Here is an 18569-nt window from a genome sequence, read left to right as displayed (position 1 = left end):
ATTGACACGAATCCTTTGAATCTCGTTTTCTTTGACAAAAACCGGACATTTTCGGCTAGACAATGAGTGGGAGTGTCTGTCGCAACGCTTGCAGTATGTTTCTGCTTGGCAGGGGTTCTCTTTATCAATCGCGTGATCTTTGGAACATGTGCCACAGGTTGGATGTGTTTGTTGGCATCTCCTACTGGTATGTCCAAAGCACCAACAATTGTAACATTGCATAGGGGCTGGATAGTACAGGCGTGTTTTGCATCGAATATAACCGAAGTCAACGTGGGAAGGAATAATAGTACCTGCGATTGTCAAAATGATAGTAGGCGTGTTGACGTTGTCCTTTCCTATGCGTTTGGTGATGTGACGAATACCTTTCACACCTTGGTCCATCAGCTCATTCTCCAAAACGTCATCGGGCATATCAATTACGGCTCTGCAGTTCACGACGCATCGACAGGTGTTAAGGGTAGGGTGTTCGGTAACCTCGACCCCGGTTCCATCGATGAGCGTTGTCAGGTTTTTTAGTTTGCTGATTTGATTCGCACTTCTGATCTTCAGCACATACGAGATTCCCTCCTTGCCTTCAGGAAAAGCGCCATCAATTTTCATACCCACGCATTTTTCCACTGATTTACGCAGTACGAAAGGGTTTTGCGGTAACACTCCCCGGACTGCCTTCATACGGAGCACCTGAATAGGGCCCTTCGTGCCATCTTTGTCGAGATACCCTGGCAACAGCGCTCCAGCAAATTCGCCATCAAAAAGATTCGATGAATGTCCGCCTCCTTGGTCTCCGATGGGAGGGAAGGGATCCGGTTCCCACTCCATAGTGGGCACACCGGGTAGATCTGTTGTTCAGACACTTGAGGCTTTTGCACACACACGAATGAGTAAAGAAATGCACTGAACAAAATAGATGTATTTGGTTATACCATTCACTTCAGCCGCACGTTAACGCCTTTCTAAACCACAGTGTACACTGCACAGCTTCAATAGCCGCTGCTTGCGAACGATTTAACCGAGGATTTTTGCACTCGCGTCGATTGAGGCCACTAATAACGATTGACCGCGGTCGGCGGAGAACTGTAGTCACACTTTCTTATAGTTTTTAGGTCCAAACTGGTGCTGGGGTTGGTGCAATACCAGAAAGTATCCCGTGGGATTAACTTGGAAAAAAGGTGAACAGACGCACGCGGAGCGAAACAATAGACTTCTGATTGCTACGAGAGCGAACTGTCGACTGAGGTATAGTTATAATGCTTAACATTGAATTCCAATGCATATCACATCAACCAATTTCATTCTTATTTTGCGGACATAATCCGTGTAGGTTTAGTCGATAAATACTGAAAATCATCAGTTTAAAACCCGAGGACTTGAAAACAAATATCTTATTGTAAGTATCTATGGACTATGAGCTAGTGAACAGATGTTAGATTATGACCCACAACAAATTACCACAGGTCCTAGACAGCAAATACCCGTGCCGCTAGAGGTCCAATAAGTATAATCAAACTAAATTGTAAGTAACCTACATGTACCTATGTCCTGAACAGTTATTTAAACGAAATATATTTACAGTCGAGTCGCGAGCTACGCTCGGACCACGGGAAAGTTTAACACATGTCTTCATTCGAATCCCACTCCCGACAAACTCGCAAAATGTGAGTTCTTCCTTCGGAAGGGAAGTAAAGCGTGGGTCCCGAGATGAACTAGCCTAGGGCTAAAAATCTCGTTAATACAGATAACAAAAAACAAACATGTCTTCATTTGAATGTCATGGGCGAAACTACCGGGGGTGCCTGGTACCCCCTACAATTTTGATGCATTGCTATGAAATATGGGACGATGCATGATGAATGGATGTAATGAATAATGAATGTTTGTAGTGCACGAGTGCACCCCCTGGCAGAAATCCGTAGTTTCGCCCATGTTAAATGTGTGATATAAAACAGAGCAGTTTAAATAGCAACTCAATATAACAAAGCATAGTTTGCTTGTCCCATGTTTTCCTTTATTGAACCCACTTCAAAACTTACGATATATCTACGTAATTGCCGATATTTGCCCAAATGAAGAAAGCGCTCTACTCAAAAACCCAATGACACTTCCGTCACTTAGGCAAACAACTGCATATCAGCCGGATCACAATCCTCGCGTCAAGACTGCTGCTTGAACTGACACGCCTTAACGGCAATCAGTTGCAGAAGCACAAAAATCGGTGAAAACACCTCGCTATACTCGAGCCCGCTAAAGCCGGACAACTTCATCACTACCAGATACTTGAACCCGGTCGTCAACAGTAAGAAATGGATGCTCCAGGATAGCCTATGCATGGCCTGCCGATGTTTGTTGCCCAGATACATCCGGATGCCGACGATCACGCAAAAGTAGGCGTTGAAGAAGTCTCCACAGAACAGCGGCGAGAAGATCATCAACCATTCGTCGGTTCCGGCCGGCTTGGATGGAAGCGTTCCCATGGTGGCCTTCGCTGTGAGGATGATGCTGAACACCAGGAACGCCAGCAGGTTTACCAGCATCTCGAACTGCGTTATTCCGATCCACTTGACCACGTCCACCAGCTTGAAGTAGGTTTTTATCTCGACCTCGTCGGACATTTTTCTCCGTGAGGGGGCTATCTTGACGGCAATTGTATAAAATGGGGGATTTAATGTGAAGTCAAAGGGATTTGCTGTGGGATAGGTGCCCTTTTAGGCGGAGACTGCAGTGTTTTGCTTGAGTTTGATCGTACGATATAGACGGATGTGAAGACACGAGTTCATTCGGCGCTGCTCACTGAAATCATCGTCGTCTTTCAGCGGGTGTAGATCGTCTGTGTATGAAAATAATCAGTTTTGGCGCCATCATTGAAAACGGCAACGAACTTACCCGTAACAGTGATTGTGGAAGTATTGACCTCGTAATCGAACGCTTCCGGATACTCTGCTTTGATCTTAAGCGCGAGATTGATTCCTTGGTTAATAGCCCTTCCAGTACAATGCAGAAAAGCTTCTCCAAGAGCTGAGTTTAAAATATCTAAGCACCTCTTGTATTGAAACTGAAACAGGATTAGAGCTGTGAAACAAAAAAATCCTACAATAGCGAGCTTCAGATATACCCACCGTAAAATCCGACTTGTACGTAACGTAGATGTCGTTCTCCCGGGTGTAATACTTTGGCAGAACACGCTTCTTGACGACGTGCCGGTCACTGAATCGTCTTCCTCCGGAATGTTGCTTCTGGTCTGCTCCGGATGGGGGCGCCTGGGTGGTGGCCGCGCCGGAATGGGACCTGCTCTTGTTGCTCCTCTTACCACTGTTGTTGTTTGGTGAAGGTTTTACAGCAGCGACATTTTCCTGTTCGCGGGCGGGATTTCCTTCGGACATTCTATGTTAACGCACTTGCTGTTCTACCACTGGCGTCGTATTCCATTCGAGGGAATAGAATCAAAAGGCGCAAGTTATCCTGGGGAGCGTAAAACAGCGGAAATGCGTGAAAATTGCTCCAAACTTTACTGTTTACAAAATAAACTTTTCATCTTGCACAACTGTCAAACTTCGGTTTTTGCTCGGCTACTGTTTACATCTGGAGAGCTGACTTGGCGTGTTCATTTTTGCCGATGAGGCACTGATGTACACTAAAAGAAAACCCCATCAAGAAATCGATTGATTTGTTCAACCAGAAAATCACTTCTTAAAAAAATCCGCACATATTGATTGGCAAAAATCCATCTCACTCCATTATTACAATCCGGATTCGCTAGTTTGGTCACGACTGCACCCCGATTAGCGAATCGTGTTCGTTCGTTGGGGCAACTGACAACTGATCAAAATGCTCTAGACACACGCAAGTGACGAGAAATACGCCACGGAACACTCACATACTTGCGCAAACGTTCTGTATACAGGAGCTGTGATGCGACGGCGGTCAGACGTCAAACTCGTTTTGACATCTATTTTGACATTGACAGTGCTTTGGGAAGATTCATTTATTACAGTAGACGTTCGATAACTGCAACATGTTTACGTTTCACTTAGCGAACGAAAATCCGATAACTGCAACGCCTGACAGTGTCAACAAACCATCAACTGACGTAAAATGAACCTGAATTTCATCCGACTGTTCATTTGGGCTAACATGGCGCACCATTTTGACGGATGGCGGTGCGATAACTGCAAAATTGTTGCACTTACCGGACTTGCAGTTAAAAAGCATTGCAGTTAAACCGTTTGCACCGACCGAACGTCTACTGTACGTCCTTCGTTTTTCGGGATTTCTAGACCCCCCCTCCCCCCTCTGTCATGCTATTTTCCTATACCTAATACACGTACTGTCACACTTTCTTAGACCCCCCCTCCCCCCAAAATGTTGGACGTAATTTTTGAACGTTCCCTTTTTAGTTGGGTTTTGCCCCAACCAGTGAACATTCAACCATCGAGACAGCCCATCTAACGAGCTCTCAACGAACGAATCGTCACTGTACAATCTATTTGCGCACACATGAACGTTCTCCACGCAAGGTTGCACATAAAATCTAATACAGTAGACGTTCGGTCGGTGCAAACGGTTTAACTGCAATGCTTTTTAACTGCAAGTCCGGTAAGTGCAACAATTTTGCAGTTATCGCACCGCTATCCGTCAAAACGGTGCGCCAAGTTAGCCCAAATGAACAATCGAATGAATTTTTTGTTCATTTAACGTCAATTGATGGGTTGTTGACGCCTATCTGACGTTGCAGTTATCGAATTTTGTTCGCTAAGTGAAACGTAAACAAGTTGCAGTTATCGAACGTCTACTGTAGTCGGATCAAGGGGTGGTCACTCTACACAGTAAGCCAAACACATACTGCACGGAGAAATCAAACTACATAATTTTTGGGTCGATTTTACTCAAAGCTGAGTATATCGAATAAACTAGTTACCCAAAATTAGGTTGTTTTCCCTTTTTCCCCCACCGATGTTGTCAAAAACAAACAGAGATGCAACTACAGTAGACGTTCGGTCGGTGCAAGCGGTTTAACTGCAATGCTTTTTAACTGCAAGTCCGGTAAGTGCAACAAATTTGCAGTTATCGCACCGCCAGACGTCAAAATGGTGCGCCATGTTAGCCCTAATGAACAGTCGAGTGAACTTTTCGTTCATTTTACGTCAATTGATGACTTGTTGACACTGTCAGGCGTTGCAGTTATCGAATTTGCGTTCGCTAAGTGAAACGTAAACATGTTGCAGTTATCGAACGTCTACTGTACCCAACGGGGGTCCTTGAGCCCAATAAGCCAATTTTGGGTAAATGCAGGTTTACTCAAATTTGGGTTGAATGAGGGGGGGGTCTTGGTTTGAATTTACCTACGCTTAAGTAAATGTTTTTGCTGGAGGTGAAAGCAATTTACCTAGTGTGAGTTTAATCGATTTACTCAAATTTGGCTTATTGGGCCGAACTATGGGATTGCGTCAAAAGAACTCAATTTTGGGTAGTTTGGCGGCTCCGTGTGGGCACATCTTTGGCACAATATATCACAATCATAGGCACCGTTGGAAAAACAAACCTTCTTTGATTAAAAACAAAGCTGACAGCCGTTTAGTCAAAACAGTTACCACAAATGCAAACGAGACATTCGCGTCACGCTCTGCCGCGTAATTTATGATCTGTATTGAACGTATGTTTTTGGAATCGGTATGGAGACTACCATAGATCTGGTGAGTCATTTCAGAAGGTAATGAGTGTTCGATACTTGGTGATCCCGAGTGTCATTAGACCCCTAGGAGAACCATCCATGTACCGTGGACCAAGCCATGGATTTTGTTTTTTAAGATACTTTGAAAAGATCATTATATTTTTCAGACATACTTTCGGAGCAAACTAGAAGCTGAGTATGGAACCATAAGCAAGCACCTAAAACATATTTTAAGGATTCAAAATTTATGCAACCAATCACTTGCACGGCTTACCAACGAAAGGATTAACAAGATAGCGCCAAATTGCTCCGGTGTTGAAGGAGGAGGCAACCTCAGATGACTTCTATTTTCATTTTTATTTCTGTGATTTTTAACAACTACCTATTATTTAATCGCAGGTGGCACTCCTCTGGTAAATATAAACGAAATCATGTCCTTTTAAAAATTATTTAATATTTAACCATGCGGACGGAAAACAGAGGGACATCCTTGTTTTGGGAATTTGTTTTATGAGCTTCAGGATCATACACTGCATCTGAAGAACGAAAAACACAAGAATGTTGACGTCAATGAATAGTTGTCGCACGTTGAGCAACCGAAATCAAACTCCAAGAGTTTTATACTATCGGCCGATGCGGTTCAGCATTTGAATAAGCTAAACTAACAATAAGTTCAATAATTATAAACATAACAATAATTTCAGTACCTGTAGAATAAAAAATAGTATAAAAATTGAAAAATATAATAAAAATACATATAGTGGAAATAGAAGCCGTCATATCCCCTTTGAACTTATCCACGATAACATCACTATTCAACGAACTGCAAGATGTGAAACGGTAACTGCGAGTCACGTTTGCTATAACCACTGCGTGCATCTGGCGAAAACCGATGAACATCCAGTGAATTTTTGATTTTGAAAACACCGTGAATGAGTCCATTTGAAATGAAGAGTCATTATTAACCCGGGAGCGGTCGCGTCGTGTACTGAGTACACGCACCATGAAAAAAGCTCGCTTGTGATACACAGCGCGTGCGCGGTGTCGCTGAAGGTGGCCGAAGACGCGACTGCTCGAGGGTTAAGGTATTAAAATTACTATCTTCACCCGTATCTCGAAAGTTTCAAGAAACTTTTAATTTAGCTTGCACTTGAAGTTGTGCATAATTTAGAAACTTATTGATACAAACGATACTTCAATATTGTACAGTAGACGTTCGATAACTGCAACATGTTTACGTTTCACTTAACGAACGCAAATTCGATAACTGCAACGCCTGACAGTGTCAACAAGTCATCAATTGACGTAAAATGAACGAAAAGTTCACTCGACTGTTCATTAGGGCTAACATGGCGCACCATTTTGACGTCTGGCGGTGCGATAACTGCAAATTTGTTGCACTTACCGGACTTGCAGTTAAAAAGCATTGCAGTTAAACCGCTTGCACCGACCGAACGTCTACTGTATACACAAACATAGAGCAACCAAAAATATATTTCTCAGAACACAAAAATCTTGAAATACATATTCATTATAGGTCATTAAATACACATTTTATTATCGAAACATTCCACTTCAGACTTTTTATGTGTTCTTATAATATACAGTACAGTAGACGTTCGGTCGGTGCAAACGGTTTAACTGCAATGCTTTGTAACTGCAAGTCCGGTAAGTGCAACAAATTTGCAGTTATCGCACCGCTATCCGTCAAAACGGTGCGCCAAGTTAGCCCAAATGAACAATCGAATGAATTTTTCGTTCATTTAACGTCAACCCATTAGTTGACGTCTATCTGACGTTGCAGTTATCGAATTTTGTTCGCTAACTGAAACGTAAACATGTTGCAGTTATCGAACGTCTACTGTACCGGCACATCCGGAAATCAGCGAAAGAAATCGTTTGGGCGTTCGGGTATGTACGAGTGGATTATTCATGGTCCTATGTTTGTACCGTTGCCATTCTCTTGCAAATATCCTGCTGCCGTTCGTGCAGTATGTTACACAAGTTCACACACCTAGATCGTTCAAGTTCAAGCAATGGCAGAATAACTGTACAAAAAGGCTGCAACGGAAATATTGGGTTAACTAAATTAAATTAATTATGAACAAACTTATCTGCATAAGTGCATTCTCTGTCAAATATACCAGATTGATAAACATTCCAGACTTTTCACAAACATGCGCTGGCTACTATGTCAGGCACAGTTAGGGCACAGTCGGCACACAGGCAGCACATCAGAAGCACACTAAACTGTGTAGAGTGACCACCCCTTGAGTCGGATGGAAAATATGTGCAGCGGCATTTATATTCTAAATGCGTAATTTGAATTTATGTGCGATGCATTTATTTTTCGAGTGCAAAGCTTGATAGCAAAATTCTATGTGTGAGCACATGGAAACTAGATGCGGATTTTTCTTAGTGTACAGTTTGTACACTCCAGGAATTCCTTCGAAAATTCATACAGCAATTTCTACAGGAAATCTTGCAGGGATTTTTTTGTAATTCTTTCAAAAATTTATTTAGTAATTCCTCTAGGAGTTTTTCCAGGGAATTCTTTCTGGGTTTCCTTGAGGAGTTTATCCAGAATTGTTTCTTCCAGGGATTCCTCCAAGCGATCCTGCAGAGATTTCTCCATGAATTGGTTCAAGGGATTCCATCATCCAGAATTCCTTCAGGAATTTACCAGAAATTTCTACAGGGATTCCTCAGAAGATTCTTCTTGAGATTCTTCCAAGAATTTTTCCACGAATTCCTCCTGAAATTCCTCTGGGAATCAATAATGGAATTTATACAGGGATTCTTCCCGGAGTTCCTCTGAAGATTTCTAAAGGATTCCTATAGGAATTCCTGCATAAATGCTTCCAGTTATTTTTCTAGAGATTCCTCAAGGAATTTCTCTAGATATTCCACCAGGGGTTTCTCGAGCAATTACTCCAGGAATTCTCTAAAGGATTTCTCCAGGGATTCTTCAGAAATTTCTCCAGGGCCAAGAGTTCCTCTGAAGATTTCTTAAGGAATTCCTCTAGAGATTCCTCGAGGAATTCTAACAGTCATGTCACCAGGTATTCCTTCAGGAGTTCCTCTAGGGAATTCTCTAGAGATTTATCCAGGCATTCTTTCAGGATTTAATTCTGGTACTCCTCCAGGAATACCTTAAACTATTGCACCAGGAATTCCTGCACAAATAACCTCAGGAATTCCTGTAGAAATTCCATCAGGAATTGATCCAGGAATTCTCTAGGAATTCCTTCAAAATTACTACGGCAATTTCTCCAGGAAATCATTCTCACGGAGTTTATACAGGCATTATTCCAAGGAATACTCCAGGGTTTCCTTCAGAAATTCCCCCAGGATTGCATCCAGCCATTTCCCAAGTGACTTATCCAGGAATGTCACCAAGTATACCCCCAGGAATGTCCCCAAGAATTTCTCAGGAATTGATCCAGAAATTTCTCCAGGAATTCCTTCGGAAATTCCTACAGCAATTTATCCAGAAATTTCTCCAGGAAATCCTCCAGGGATTCCTTTTTGAAATTCTGTCCAGAATTTCTTTAGTAATTCTTCTAGGAGGTTTTCCAGGAATTCCTCCGAGAATTTTTCCAGGGTTCCCTTGAGGAATTTACCCAGACATTTCTCTTCCAGGAACTCGTCCGATGATTCCTCCAAATATTTCTCCAGAAGTTGGAACAAGGGATTCCTCCGGAAATTCTACCAGGAATTCCTCCAGGAATTTACCAGGAATCTCACAGAGATTCCTCTAGGAATTCCTCCGATGATTTCTCCAGTAATTCATACAGATATTCCTCCAAGAATTCTCTTGGAATTCTTCCAGAAAATTTCTCCAGGGATTCCTCCCAGAATTCCTACAGAGATTCCTTGACAATTTAATTCATGGATTCCTCCAGGAATACTTCCAGAGATAGTTCCTCGGACGTATCCCAAGAATCCCTCTAGGGATTTCTCCAGAAATTCTTCTTGGAATTCCACCAGGATTTTGTCCAGAAGTTCTTCCAGGAATTTCTCCTGTGATTCCTCTAGTAATTGCTTCAGCGATTACTCCAGAGATTCTTCCAAGATTTTTTGTAGATATTTCATTAAGAATTTCTCCCGGAATTTCTCCAGAGGTTTCTTCAGATATTTCTCCAAGGATTCCTCCCAGAATTCCTCTAGGGAATCCTCCAGGAATTCATTTAAAGACTCCTTCGGAATTTCTTACAAGGTTTGCTGGAGGAATTCATCCAGGAATTCCTGTAGTAAGTTCTCCAGGAATTTCTCCTGGAATTCCTCCAGGTATTCCAGCAGGAACACCTTTTCCAAGAACTTCTCTAGAAATTCCTTCAGGAAATCATCCAAAAAATCCTCCAAGAATTTCTCCACAAATTTGTCTAGGAAATTCTCCCGGGGTTCATCAGAAATTTCTCCAAAGATTGCCCCCATGTTTGATTTGAGGATACCATTTCATCGACGGATTCCTCCAGACATATCTGTAGAAATTCCTCTAGCGATTTCTTTAGGAATTCCTTCAGGAGTTCTTTCAGGGATTATTCAAGGATTTCTTTCAGAAATTCCTCTTTGGATCTTTTAAAGAATGGTTCAGGAGCTCGGCCAGAAATTTCAGAAATCCGTTCATCATCGTTTCCCGGGATTTACCCAATATTTTTTCCATAATTCCCTTAAGGTTTTTTGAATTACTAGAAGGATTTCTAGAGGAATTCCTCCAGAGATTTGTGTTGGAATATTGACGGTTTCCCCCCTTATCGAACGCGACGATTTGAATCCGTCGCGGATGAAACCGTCGCCAGAGTCGTCGCAGCCAATTAGCAAGCGGGAGTCTGACGTTTCTCCGATCTCACTAACACAAACAGCAGCAGAGGTGGTGCTTGATTCGTTGCGATGATTCAGAAATGCCGACTGGAAATTGGCAGCGCGTTTTGTTATGAAAGCAACATACAATACTTTAAGTTAATTTTAGAGGGATACAGGAGTCAGGAAATTCTGAAAGAAGTCATCCAGGAACTTTTTCATAATAATCTCCGAGTAATCTTTAAGGAGTTTATCCACAGATGAGGTTCAGGAATCAGGTATTCAGAAGTCCATATATGAATTCCTTCGAAAATACCTAACCTTCTGCCGCTTCTGCAAAGAAGTTTCTTTGAAATATATCCCGTTATTCTTTTACAGTCACTGTGACTTAGTTTAAACATACGTACTTACACGCTAGAAGCGCTGGCAGATATTTCTGCTGGAATTTTTCAGGAGTTCACCTCTCTTCAGACTCTTTGGGAATTCTCTCTGGGTTCCCTCTCGAAATTTCTTAAAAGACACGGACACGTTTAATGCTTCCAGTGAGCTATTAGCTCTTTGAAAGTAGCACGACACTAGACAACGGACTAGCATGCAACGCCCAGTGGCACAGCCGAAAACTTTTCCTGACAGCTGCGGCGGGAATCGAACCCGCGCTCCTTAGCACGATGCGACTAAAGGCTTGGTGACCTTAGCCGCACGACCACGAAGCCAGAAAATGTACCCCGAATTCCTCTAGAAATTGCTTTTTGAATTCCTCCAGATTTTTTTTAATTCATTACATCTATTCGTCTAGGAATTCCTCCAGGGGAATGCAAGGGATTTTCCAAGAATTCCATCATTCTCCGAAAATACTCCTAAAATAATTCTTCACGAATTTCTCCAGGGATTTTCTTCAGAAATTCTTACAAGGACTCCTCGAGGGTTTCCTCCAGTTATAGTTTCAAGGCTTTTACATTTTTAAAGATTATGTCCTGAGATGAGCTGGTCGGCGTTAAGTCAGACCGGACCATCTGTTTTTAAATGATTTGGAGATAATGTCCTGCAAGCACTTGCAATTTCAAATCTTTGACATTGTTTTCAGAAATACTATTATTCTTTTATATAATGACACATCTGCAACAAAATAACGTCGAAAAGTTCAGGTTTAACGAATTCCTCAGCTTATCCTGCCCGAAAAATCGCGTAGTCCACTCTGACCGAACGCCGACCAGCTATAGGAAGCATATAAAATTGTTTTTGAAAAAAAAATCAAGGATGTACTCAATACAATAATACAGTACAGTAGACGTTCGGTCGGTGCAAACGGTTTAACTGCAATGCTTTTTAACTGCAAGTTTGGTAAGTGCAACAAATTTGCAGTTATCGCACCGCTTTCCGTCAAAAAGGTGCGCCAAGTTAGCCCAAATGAACAGTCGAGTGAGTTTTGCGTTCATTTAACGTCAATTGATGGGTTGTTGGCGTCTATCTGACGTTGCAATTATCGAATTTTGTTCGCTAAGTGAAACGTAAACATGTTGCAGTTATCGAACGTCTACTGTACGTCCAATTTGTTTAAATAGAACCCTTGAGAAAGATGGCATAGTCCATCGAAACGTCGGGCATCGAAAATATATATCGTTTTGACTGCACCGGAGACTGCAAGGCCGAAAACCCCCAAGTACTTCCAAGAATTCCTTCAAGAATTATTGCAACGCTTTTTTTTTTGAAATAATCTAAAAAGATTCTTCAAGGAATTTCTCTAAAGTTTTATTAAGAGATTGATCCTAGAAATCCTCCAAGAAATTTCTAAATAATTGGGTTATTTTTAAAAAAATCTTCCAAGGATCCCTACAGAAGTTCCTCTAAGAAAATTCTGAGAGGAACTTCTGTTGGAATTCTTTCCAAAATCCTTCTGGATTTCTTCCAACAAATTCTTCAAAATTCATCTACTCTACGAGTTTCCCAAGGATTCATCTAAGAACTGTTCTAAAAACTTCTATTGCGACTTTTAACAGACTCAGAAATTCTTTCCAAAAACTCTAATTCTCATTTCGAAAAAAAAAACCTTCAAGTTACCTTCAAGCATCTAAGTCAAGCATTTCTCCAGGATTTAATATTGATTCCTCCAGAAGTTCCTCCGAAAATTCGTTCAAAAAAATCTTCGAGGATTCCTGGTAGGGTCAACGTGCCTTAGTAATCTTACAATCCCAAAATCATCCTATTCGAAAACAAAGCGATTACCTCGATTGGTTACGAAATTTTTGTTATCATTCGCTTGACCGCTTCATTCCTTTGTTTTCAGTAAGATGAAAAAGGGAGCGTATATGCTTAAATAATAAACAAATAGATATCTTATTTGATAAGATAAAATCAGTACGACTGCAGCGACCAACACGTTTGGTCGTGTTCCGCGGCGTGCTCGCCAGAAAGTAAACTCCATTGGAGTACAGTAGACGTTCGGTCGGTGCAAACGGTTTAACTGCAATGCTTTTTAACTGCAAGTCCGGTAAGTGCAACAATTTTGCAGTTATCGCACCGCCATCCGTCAAAATGGTGCGCCATGTTAGCCCAAATGAACAGTCGGATGAAATTCAGGTTCATTTAACGTCAATTGATGGGTTGTTGGCGTCTATCTGACGTTGCAATTATCGAATTTTGTTCGCTAAGTGAAACGTAAACATGTTGCAGTTATCGAACGTCTACTGTACGTCCAATTTGTTTAAATAGAACCCTTGAGAAAGATGGCATAGTCCATCGAAACGTCGGGCATCGAAAATATATATCGTTTTGACTGCACCGGAGACTGCAAGGCCGAAAACCCCCAAGTACTTCCAAGAATTCCTTCAAGAATTATTGCAACGCTTTTTTTTTTGAAATAATCTAAAAAGATTCTTCAAGGAATTTCTCTAAAGTTTTATTAAGAGATTGATCCTAGAAATCCTCCAAGAAATTTCTAAATAATTGGGTTATTTTTAAAAAAATCTTCCAAGGATCCCTACAGAAGTTCCTCTAAGAAAATTCTGAGAGGAACTTCTGTTGGAATTCTTTCCAAAATCCTTCTGGATTTCTTCCAACAAATTCTTCAAAATTCATCTACTCTACGAGTTTCCCAAGGATTCATCTAAGAACTGTTCTAAAAACTTCTATTGCGACTTTTAACAGACTCAGAAATTCTTTCCAAAAACTCTAATTCTCATTTCGAAAAAAAAAACCTTCAAGTTACCTTCAAGCATCTAAGTCAAGCATTTCTCCAGGATTTAATATTGATTCCTCCAGAAGTTCCTCCGAAAATTCGTTCAAAAAAATCTTCGAGGATTCCTGGTAGGGTCAACGTGCCTTAGTAATCTTACAATCCCAAAATCATCCTATTCGAAAACAAAGCGATTACCTCGATTGGTTACGAAATTTTTGTTATCATTCGCTTGACCGCTTCATTCCTTTGTTTTCAGTAAGATGAAAAAGGGAGCGTATATGCTTAAATAATAAACAAATAGATATCTTATTTGATAAGATAAAATCAGTACGACTGCAGCGACCAACACGTTTGGTCGTGTTCCGCGGCGTGCTCGCCAGAAAGTAAACTCCATTGGAGTACAGTAGACGTTCGGTCGGTGCAAACGGTTTAACTGCAATGCTTTTTAACTGCAAGTCCGGTAAGTGCAACAATTTTGCAGTTATCGCACCGCCATCCGTCAAAATGGTGCGCCATGTTAGCCCAAATGAACAGTCGGATGAAATTCAGGTTCATTTTACGTCAGTTGATGGTTTGTTGACACTGTCAGGCGTTGCAGTTATCGGATTTTCGTTCGCTAGGTGAAACGTAAACATGTTGCAGTTATCGAACGTCTACTGTATAAACGAAAACTCGTTGGCAATATAGCGCTAGTTCGCTGCGCCATTTTTCCGCTCTTTTGCTCTGTGCAAAGAGCACCAGAATTGAGAAGAAGAAGAAGAAGAGAGATAAAATCAAAATTGATTTAATTATTTATTTATTTATTTATTTAGCATTTATTTCCAGTAGTGTAAGGTAAACCTTTTAAATTACTACATTCGATGCACGTTCAGAGTTTTATAACATACATTACATTAACACTAACAATTTACGTTTGATATTTAACATTTAAACATTTACAGTCTATTACAAAAATTGAGGCATTTATCTTTAAAGTGATTTCTTCAGAAGTTTCTACAAGGATTCCTCTTAAGACTGTTTTGCCACTTTCTTCAAGAATTCTTTAAAAATGCCTAGAAGCATCTTTTAAGTGATTAATACCAGATTAAGATTTCATATAGGGTGCCCATCGAGAATTCTTGAGGAATCGCTTCAAAACTTCCTACGGGTTTTTTTTCAAGGATTTCTTAAATATGTCTTTAAACAAATCGAATTTCTTCAAAGATCGTATTAGCAACCTCTGCGAAGGTTTCATCAATCGGATAAAGTATTCTTTACCTAATTTATTCAATAATTTCTCCAAGAGCTTTATAGATGATTACTTTTGGGCTTTTTCCCGGGATTGCTTAACGCTTTGGAGCCGGAGGGGTCATATATGACCCCGGTGATGAAATCGACCCTAACAGACGTGTTCGAGGCCAGCGAGGTTGAGGCAGCAGTGGCGAAACAGTCCGGCTCCAAAGGGTAAGGAATTCTGCCACGGATTTATTCAAAATTCCTTCAAAGATGCCTATTAGAAATTCCACCCAAATTTTCTTCGGGGGGTTTTCCAAAGATTTCTTAATAAGTTCATCCAATAAATACTCTTGCGATTTCTTCAAAGATTCAACTGATTTTAATAAAAAATTGTAAGAATTCTTACAGAAATTCCCCCAAGAACAGTGGCAAATAAAAAATTCTACTGGTATTGCGGATTTTTAGAAAAATTTCCACTCTACGGTAGCCGCCGAGTTCTACCGCAGCTGTCAAAGTCCTACCGCAGGCTTGAAAATCATCCTATCATTGAAACTAAAGGCCAAATCAAAGCATGCTTGCATGGTGAATTGAACTGAAAACCAACAATAAACAATGATCATCGGCGTCGTATCCAAGGCTATCTAAGGCATCACTAGGGTAGATCGATGATACCTCAGTGAAAATCAGTAGTCTGACAGATGCGGTAGCTTTTCATTCTACCGTAAAACGGAAAGTTTTCTCTAAATTAGCAATATTCCTTAACCCTTTGGAGACGGAATTGTCACCTATCTGGATGCAACCTCGCTGGTCTAGAACACGTTTATTATGGCCAATTTTCTCGGCTGGGCACGTATGACCCATTCGTCCCCAAAGGGTTAAACAATTTTTGTGTTTTTTTAGGAAATTGTTTGTGGACTTTCTTAGATTTTCGGAAATTCCTTAGGTAGGGTCTTGTACCATTTGGGCAGGTGTACCTATTTTGGGCACTTGTCGCTATAACTAAGTCAATTTCAATCCGACTGATTTGAATTCTTGTACAGAGTTTGATACTGTACGTGCCTAACTCGATACAAAATTTCATGTCAATCAGTTTGAAATTGACTTAGTTATAGCGACAAGTGCCCAAAATAGGTACATCTGCCCAATTGGTACAAGACCCTAATTCGTTGAGATTTTCTTCGGCCGTTTCATTGTAAATGTTTGTTTTTTTTTTAATTCGCAGGAGTTTATCTAATAAAATCTCAAAAGTAACAGTACACGGTAAAAATTCTGCACGCTAGATGCAAGGGAAAAATCCCTTAACTATTCAATGTCGTAATCAACATAATCAGAAGTGCTTTTCCATTGAGATCGCAATGCTGTCAGTGTTGATTTGAGAACCAAAACAAACCCACCAGAGAAATCAACAGAAAATTCCTTCGATTTACACTACTGTAAAAAGCAATACGATCCAAAGTGAAAAGTTGTTGATTTGGCAATGACTGTTTTGGGCATGAAAGTAAATATAGATTACAGGCGGTAGAAAGTGCTTCGCTTCGATTCGCACCTCCCTAACAGATGTGAAGCAGTGTAGTGGCAAAATAGTTGATCGTGACTCTAAAGGTCCTGGTATCGATTCTGGGTGCGGCTGTACACATTTTTTTTTAAATTTTTGTTTTGAAATCAAAACATTGTCAACATGAATTGATGTGAAGTTACATTAAAATTGAAAAAGCATTGGGTGTTCTTTGTCAAATGATATGTAATTGATAACAAACTGATTGAACAGTAGTGCGAATTCAAGTGCCAATCAGTTTATATCACAGTGCAGATTTTTTATCGTGTAGACATCCGTAAGGAATTATCAAATGAATTTTCCACAGGAATTACCAAAGAAATTTTCTGAAAAATTACCGGAGAAATTTTCTGAAATTCCCACCTCAATTTACGATTTAACTAAGGAATTTTCAGAATACCTGCCTAATGAATTTCGAAAGGAACTATTGAAAGAATTACGTAAGTAATAGTCAAGTATATTAGCAAAGGGACTACAGATGAAACTTCCAAAGAAATTGCTGAAGGGAATAGTGTAGGGTTTGCCTGATAAATTTCTATAGCTATTGCCTAAAGAATTTCTGAAAGTTACTAGATCGTAGATATTTTTTAAAATAAAAACATAAATCAATTTCGAATTTTATTACCCAGAAATTTTCGAATGAGTTATTGAACCAAATTTCAAAGGAACTGCCGAAATAGTTTTCGAAAACAATTTCCAAGAAACCCCCAAAAATAATTTTATACGAATTCTACGATCAAATCCAATAAAAATAGCTAGAAGGATTTCCAAACGCTTTGATAAAAAAAAACTCCGCCAAAGGTAATATGAAAGTTTTCCACGGAGTGGCTCACAGGAAATTCGCCAATGTATTTCCAAAGTAAGATATTCCCAAGGTAATTACCAGAGGATTTTTCTAACGAATTGTCAAAAAAAAAAAACCAATGAGAAGTTGTAAATGGAATTTTCAAAGAAATTTCTGTAGAAAAAATATTCAGAAGAAGTTCGCAAAGCCATTGCTGAAGCATTGCCGAGAACTGATCAAAGAAGTTTCCAAAGGAATTGCCTAACAATTTCTCAAAAGAATTACCGTAGGAATTTTCAATGAAACTTGTAACAGAGTTCCTAAGAAAAATCTTGATAATTTTTACCAAAGGAATTGCGAACACAATAGCTGAGAGAATTGCCAAAGAATTTCTTTAAAAATAATGAAGGATACCGAAGGAGTTTCCAAATAAATTTTCAAAGATATTCCCTAATGAATTGCTGCACGGATTTCCAAAGCAATTACTGAAACAGATCCAAAAGAAATTTCCAAAGGAAAATTCTAATAAAAATGTAAGAAATCTCAATGAAATTCCTTCAAGAAATTTTATTGGAATTTTCAAAATGAATTCTTAAGGCATTCTTCCAAGGTTTCCATCCATTGAAACCATTAAAAATTTACTTAACGATAACACCAATTTCGTCTGAATTTTGTTCACGAAGTTTCTAAGGTTTTTTTTTCTAAGGATTTCATCAAGCATTTGTTCCAAATGAGGAACTCCAAGAACTCCTTCTTAGATATCTTTTACGATTCATCTAGGAATAACTTGAAGGACTTCTTTACAAATTCCTCCAAGATGTGCTTCGAAAGTTGCTACAACGATTGCTTCGGGAACTCCTCCAAGTGTTTCTGAAGGAATTTCTTCAGTAATATGTATTCCCAAGAATTCCATAAAGAGTTTCTTAAATATTTCAACAAACGATTCCTTTGGAGCTACCCCACATGATCCCTTGAGCAAATTTTCCAGAGGAATTCTTTCAAGATTTGTATTTAGAAATTTCTGCTAGAATTCTTCTTGCACAGCCACAAATGGTTTTTCTTGAAGCAATGTTCAAGCATTTCAAAGATTTTTTCAGAAATTTTCCAATAATTGGTGTATGAAATCGTCCAAAGATTCCTTAGGCATTTTTTCAATTGCTCTTTCACGATTCGATCATGAATCCTTTAAGAAATTCCAGTGAAGACAGCTTTTTCTCCAATGATTTTTTTCAAGCTACGTCACAAAGATTCCTTCAGGGATTTTCAACGTATCCCTGCAAGGGTGAACACATTCATCCCCACAGGATTCCTGCACAAATTCCCTCAGGAGGTCTTAAAGAAACTCCACCAAGGCTTTCATCAGAAATTT

General features: G+C 39.9%; 2 protein-coding genes across 2 annotated transcripts; both read right to left on the bottom strand.

The window, feature by feature from the left end:
- Positions 1–1967: 1967 nt before the first annotated feature.
- Positions 1968–3544, bottom strand: LOC109419806 (ribonuclease P protein subunit p20). The gene is made up of 3 exons (XM_019694101.3): positions 3117–3544; positions 2884–3052; positions 1968–2827 (listed from the first exon to the last, which is right to left on the bottom strand). Exons 1-3 carry the CDS (start codon positions 3378–3380, stop codon positions 2706–2708), a joined length of 555 nt encoding a protein of 184 aa, XP_019549646.3. The 5' UTR covers positions 3381–3544; the 3' UTR covers positions 1968–2705.
- Positions 2154–2612, bottom strand: LOC134283910 (transmembrane protein 203). Its single transcript, XM_062859022.1, has one exon. It carries the CDS (start codon positions 2610–2612, stop codon positions 2154–2156), a length of 459 nt encoding a protein of 152 aa, XP_062715006.1.
- Positions 3545–18569: the final 15025 nt, after the last annotated feature.

This window comes from Aedes albopictus, chromosome 1 (assembly GCF_035046485.1).
Source record: "Aedes albopictus strain Foshan chromosome 1, AalbF5, whole genome shotgun sequence".
In the NCBI taxonomy this organism is placed as follows: domain Eukaryota; kingdom Metazoa; phylum Arthropoda; class Insecta; order Diptera; family Culicidae; genus Aedes; species Aedes albopictus.
Note: the sequence above shows the minus strand (reverse complement) of the source record. Positions and strands in the feature narration are given on the sequence as shown.

Excerpts from the sequence above, each read along its gene's own strand:
- LOC134283910 (XM_062859022.1), bottom strand. The coding sequence starts at position 2,612 with ATGTCCGACGAGGTCGAGATAAAAACCTACTTCAAGCTGGTGGACGTG.
- LOC109419806 (XM_019694101.3), bottom strand. The coding sequence starts at position 3,380 with ATGTCCGAAGGAAATCCCGCCCGCGAACAGGAAAATGTCGCTGCTGTA. Across the intron at positions 3,053-3,116 it reads CGTACAAGTCGGATTTTACG|TTTCAATACAAGAGGTGCTT; the intron begins GTGGGTATATCT and ends ATCCTGTTTCAG. Across the intron at positions 2,828-2,883 it reads TTCCACAATCACTGTTACGG|ACGATCTACACCCGCTGAAA; the intron begins GTAAGTTCGTTG and ends TTTCATACACAG.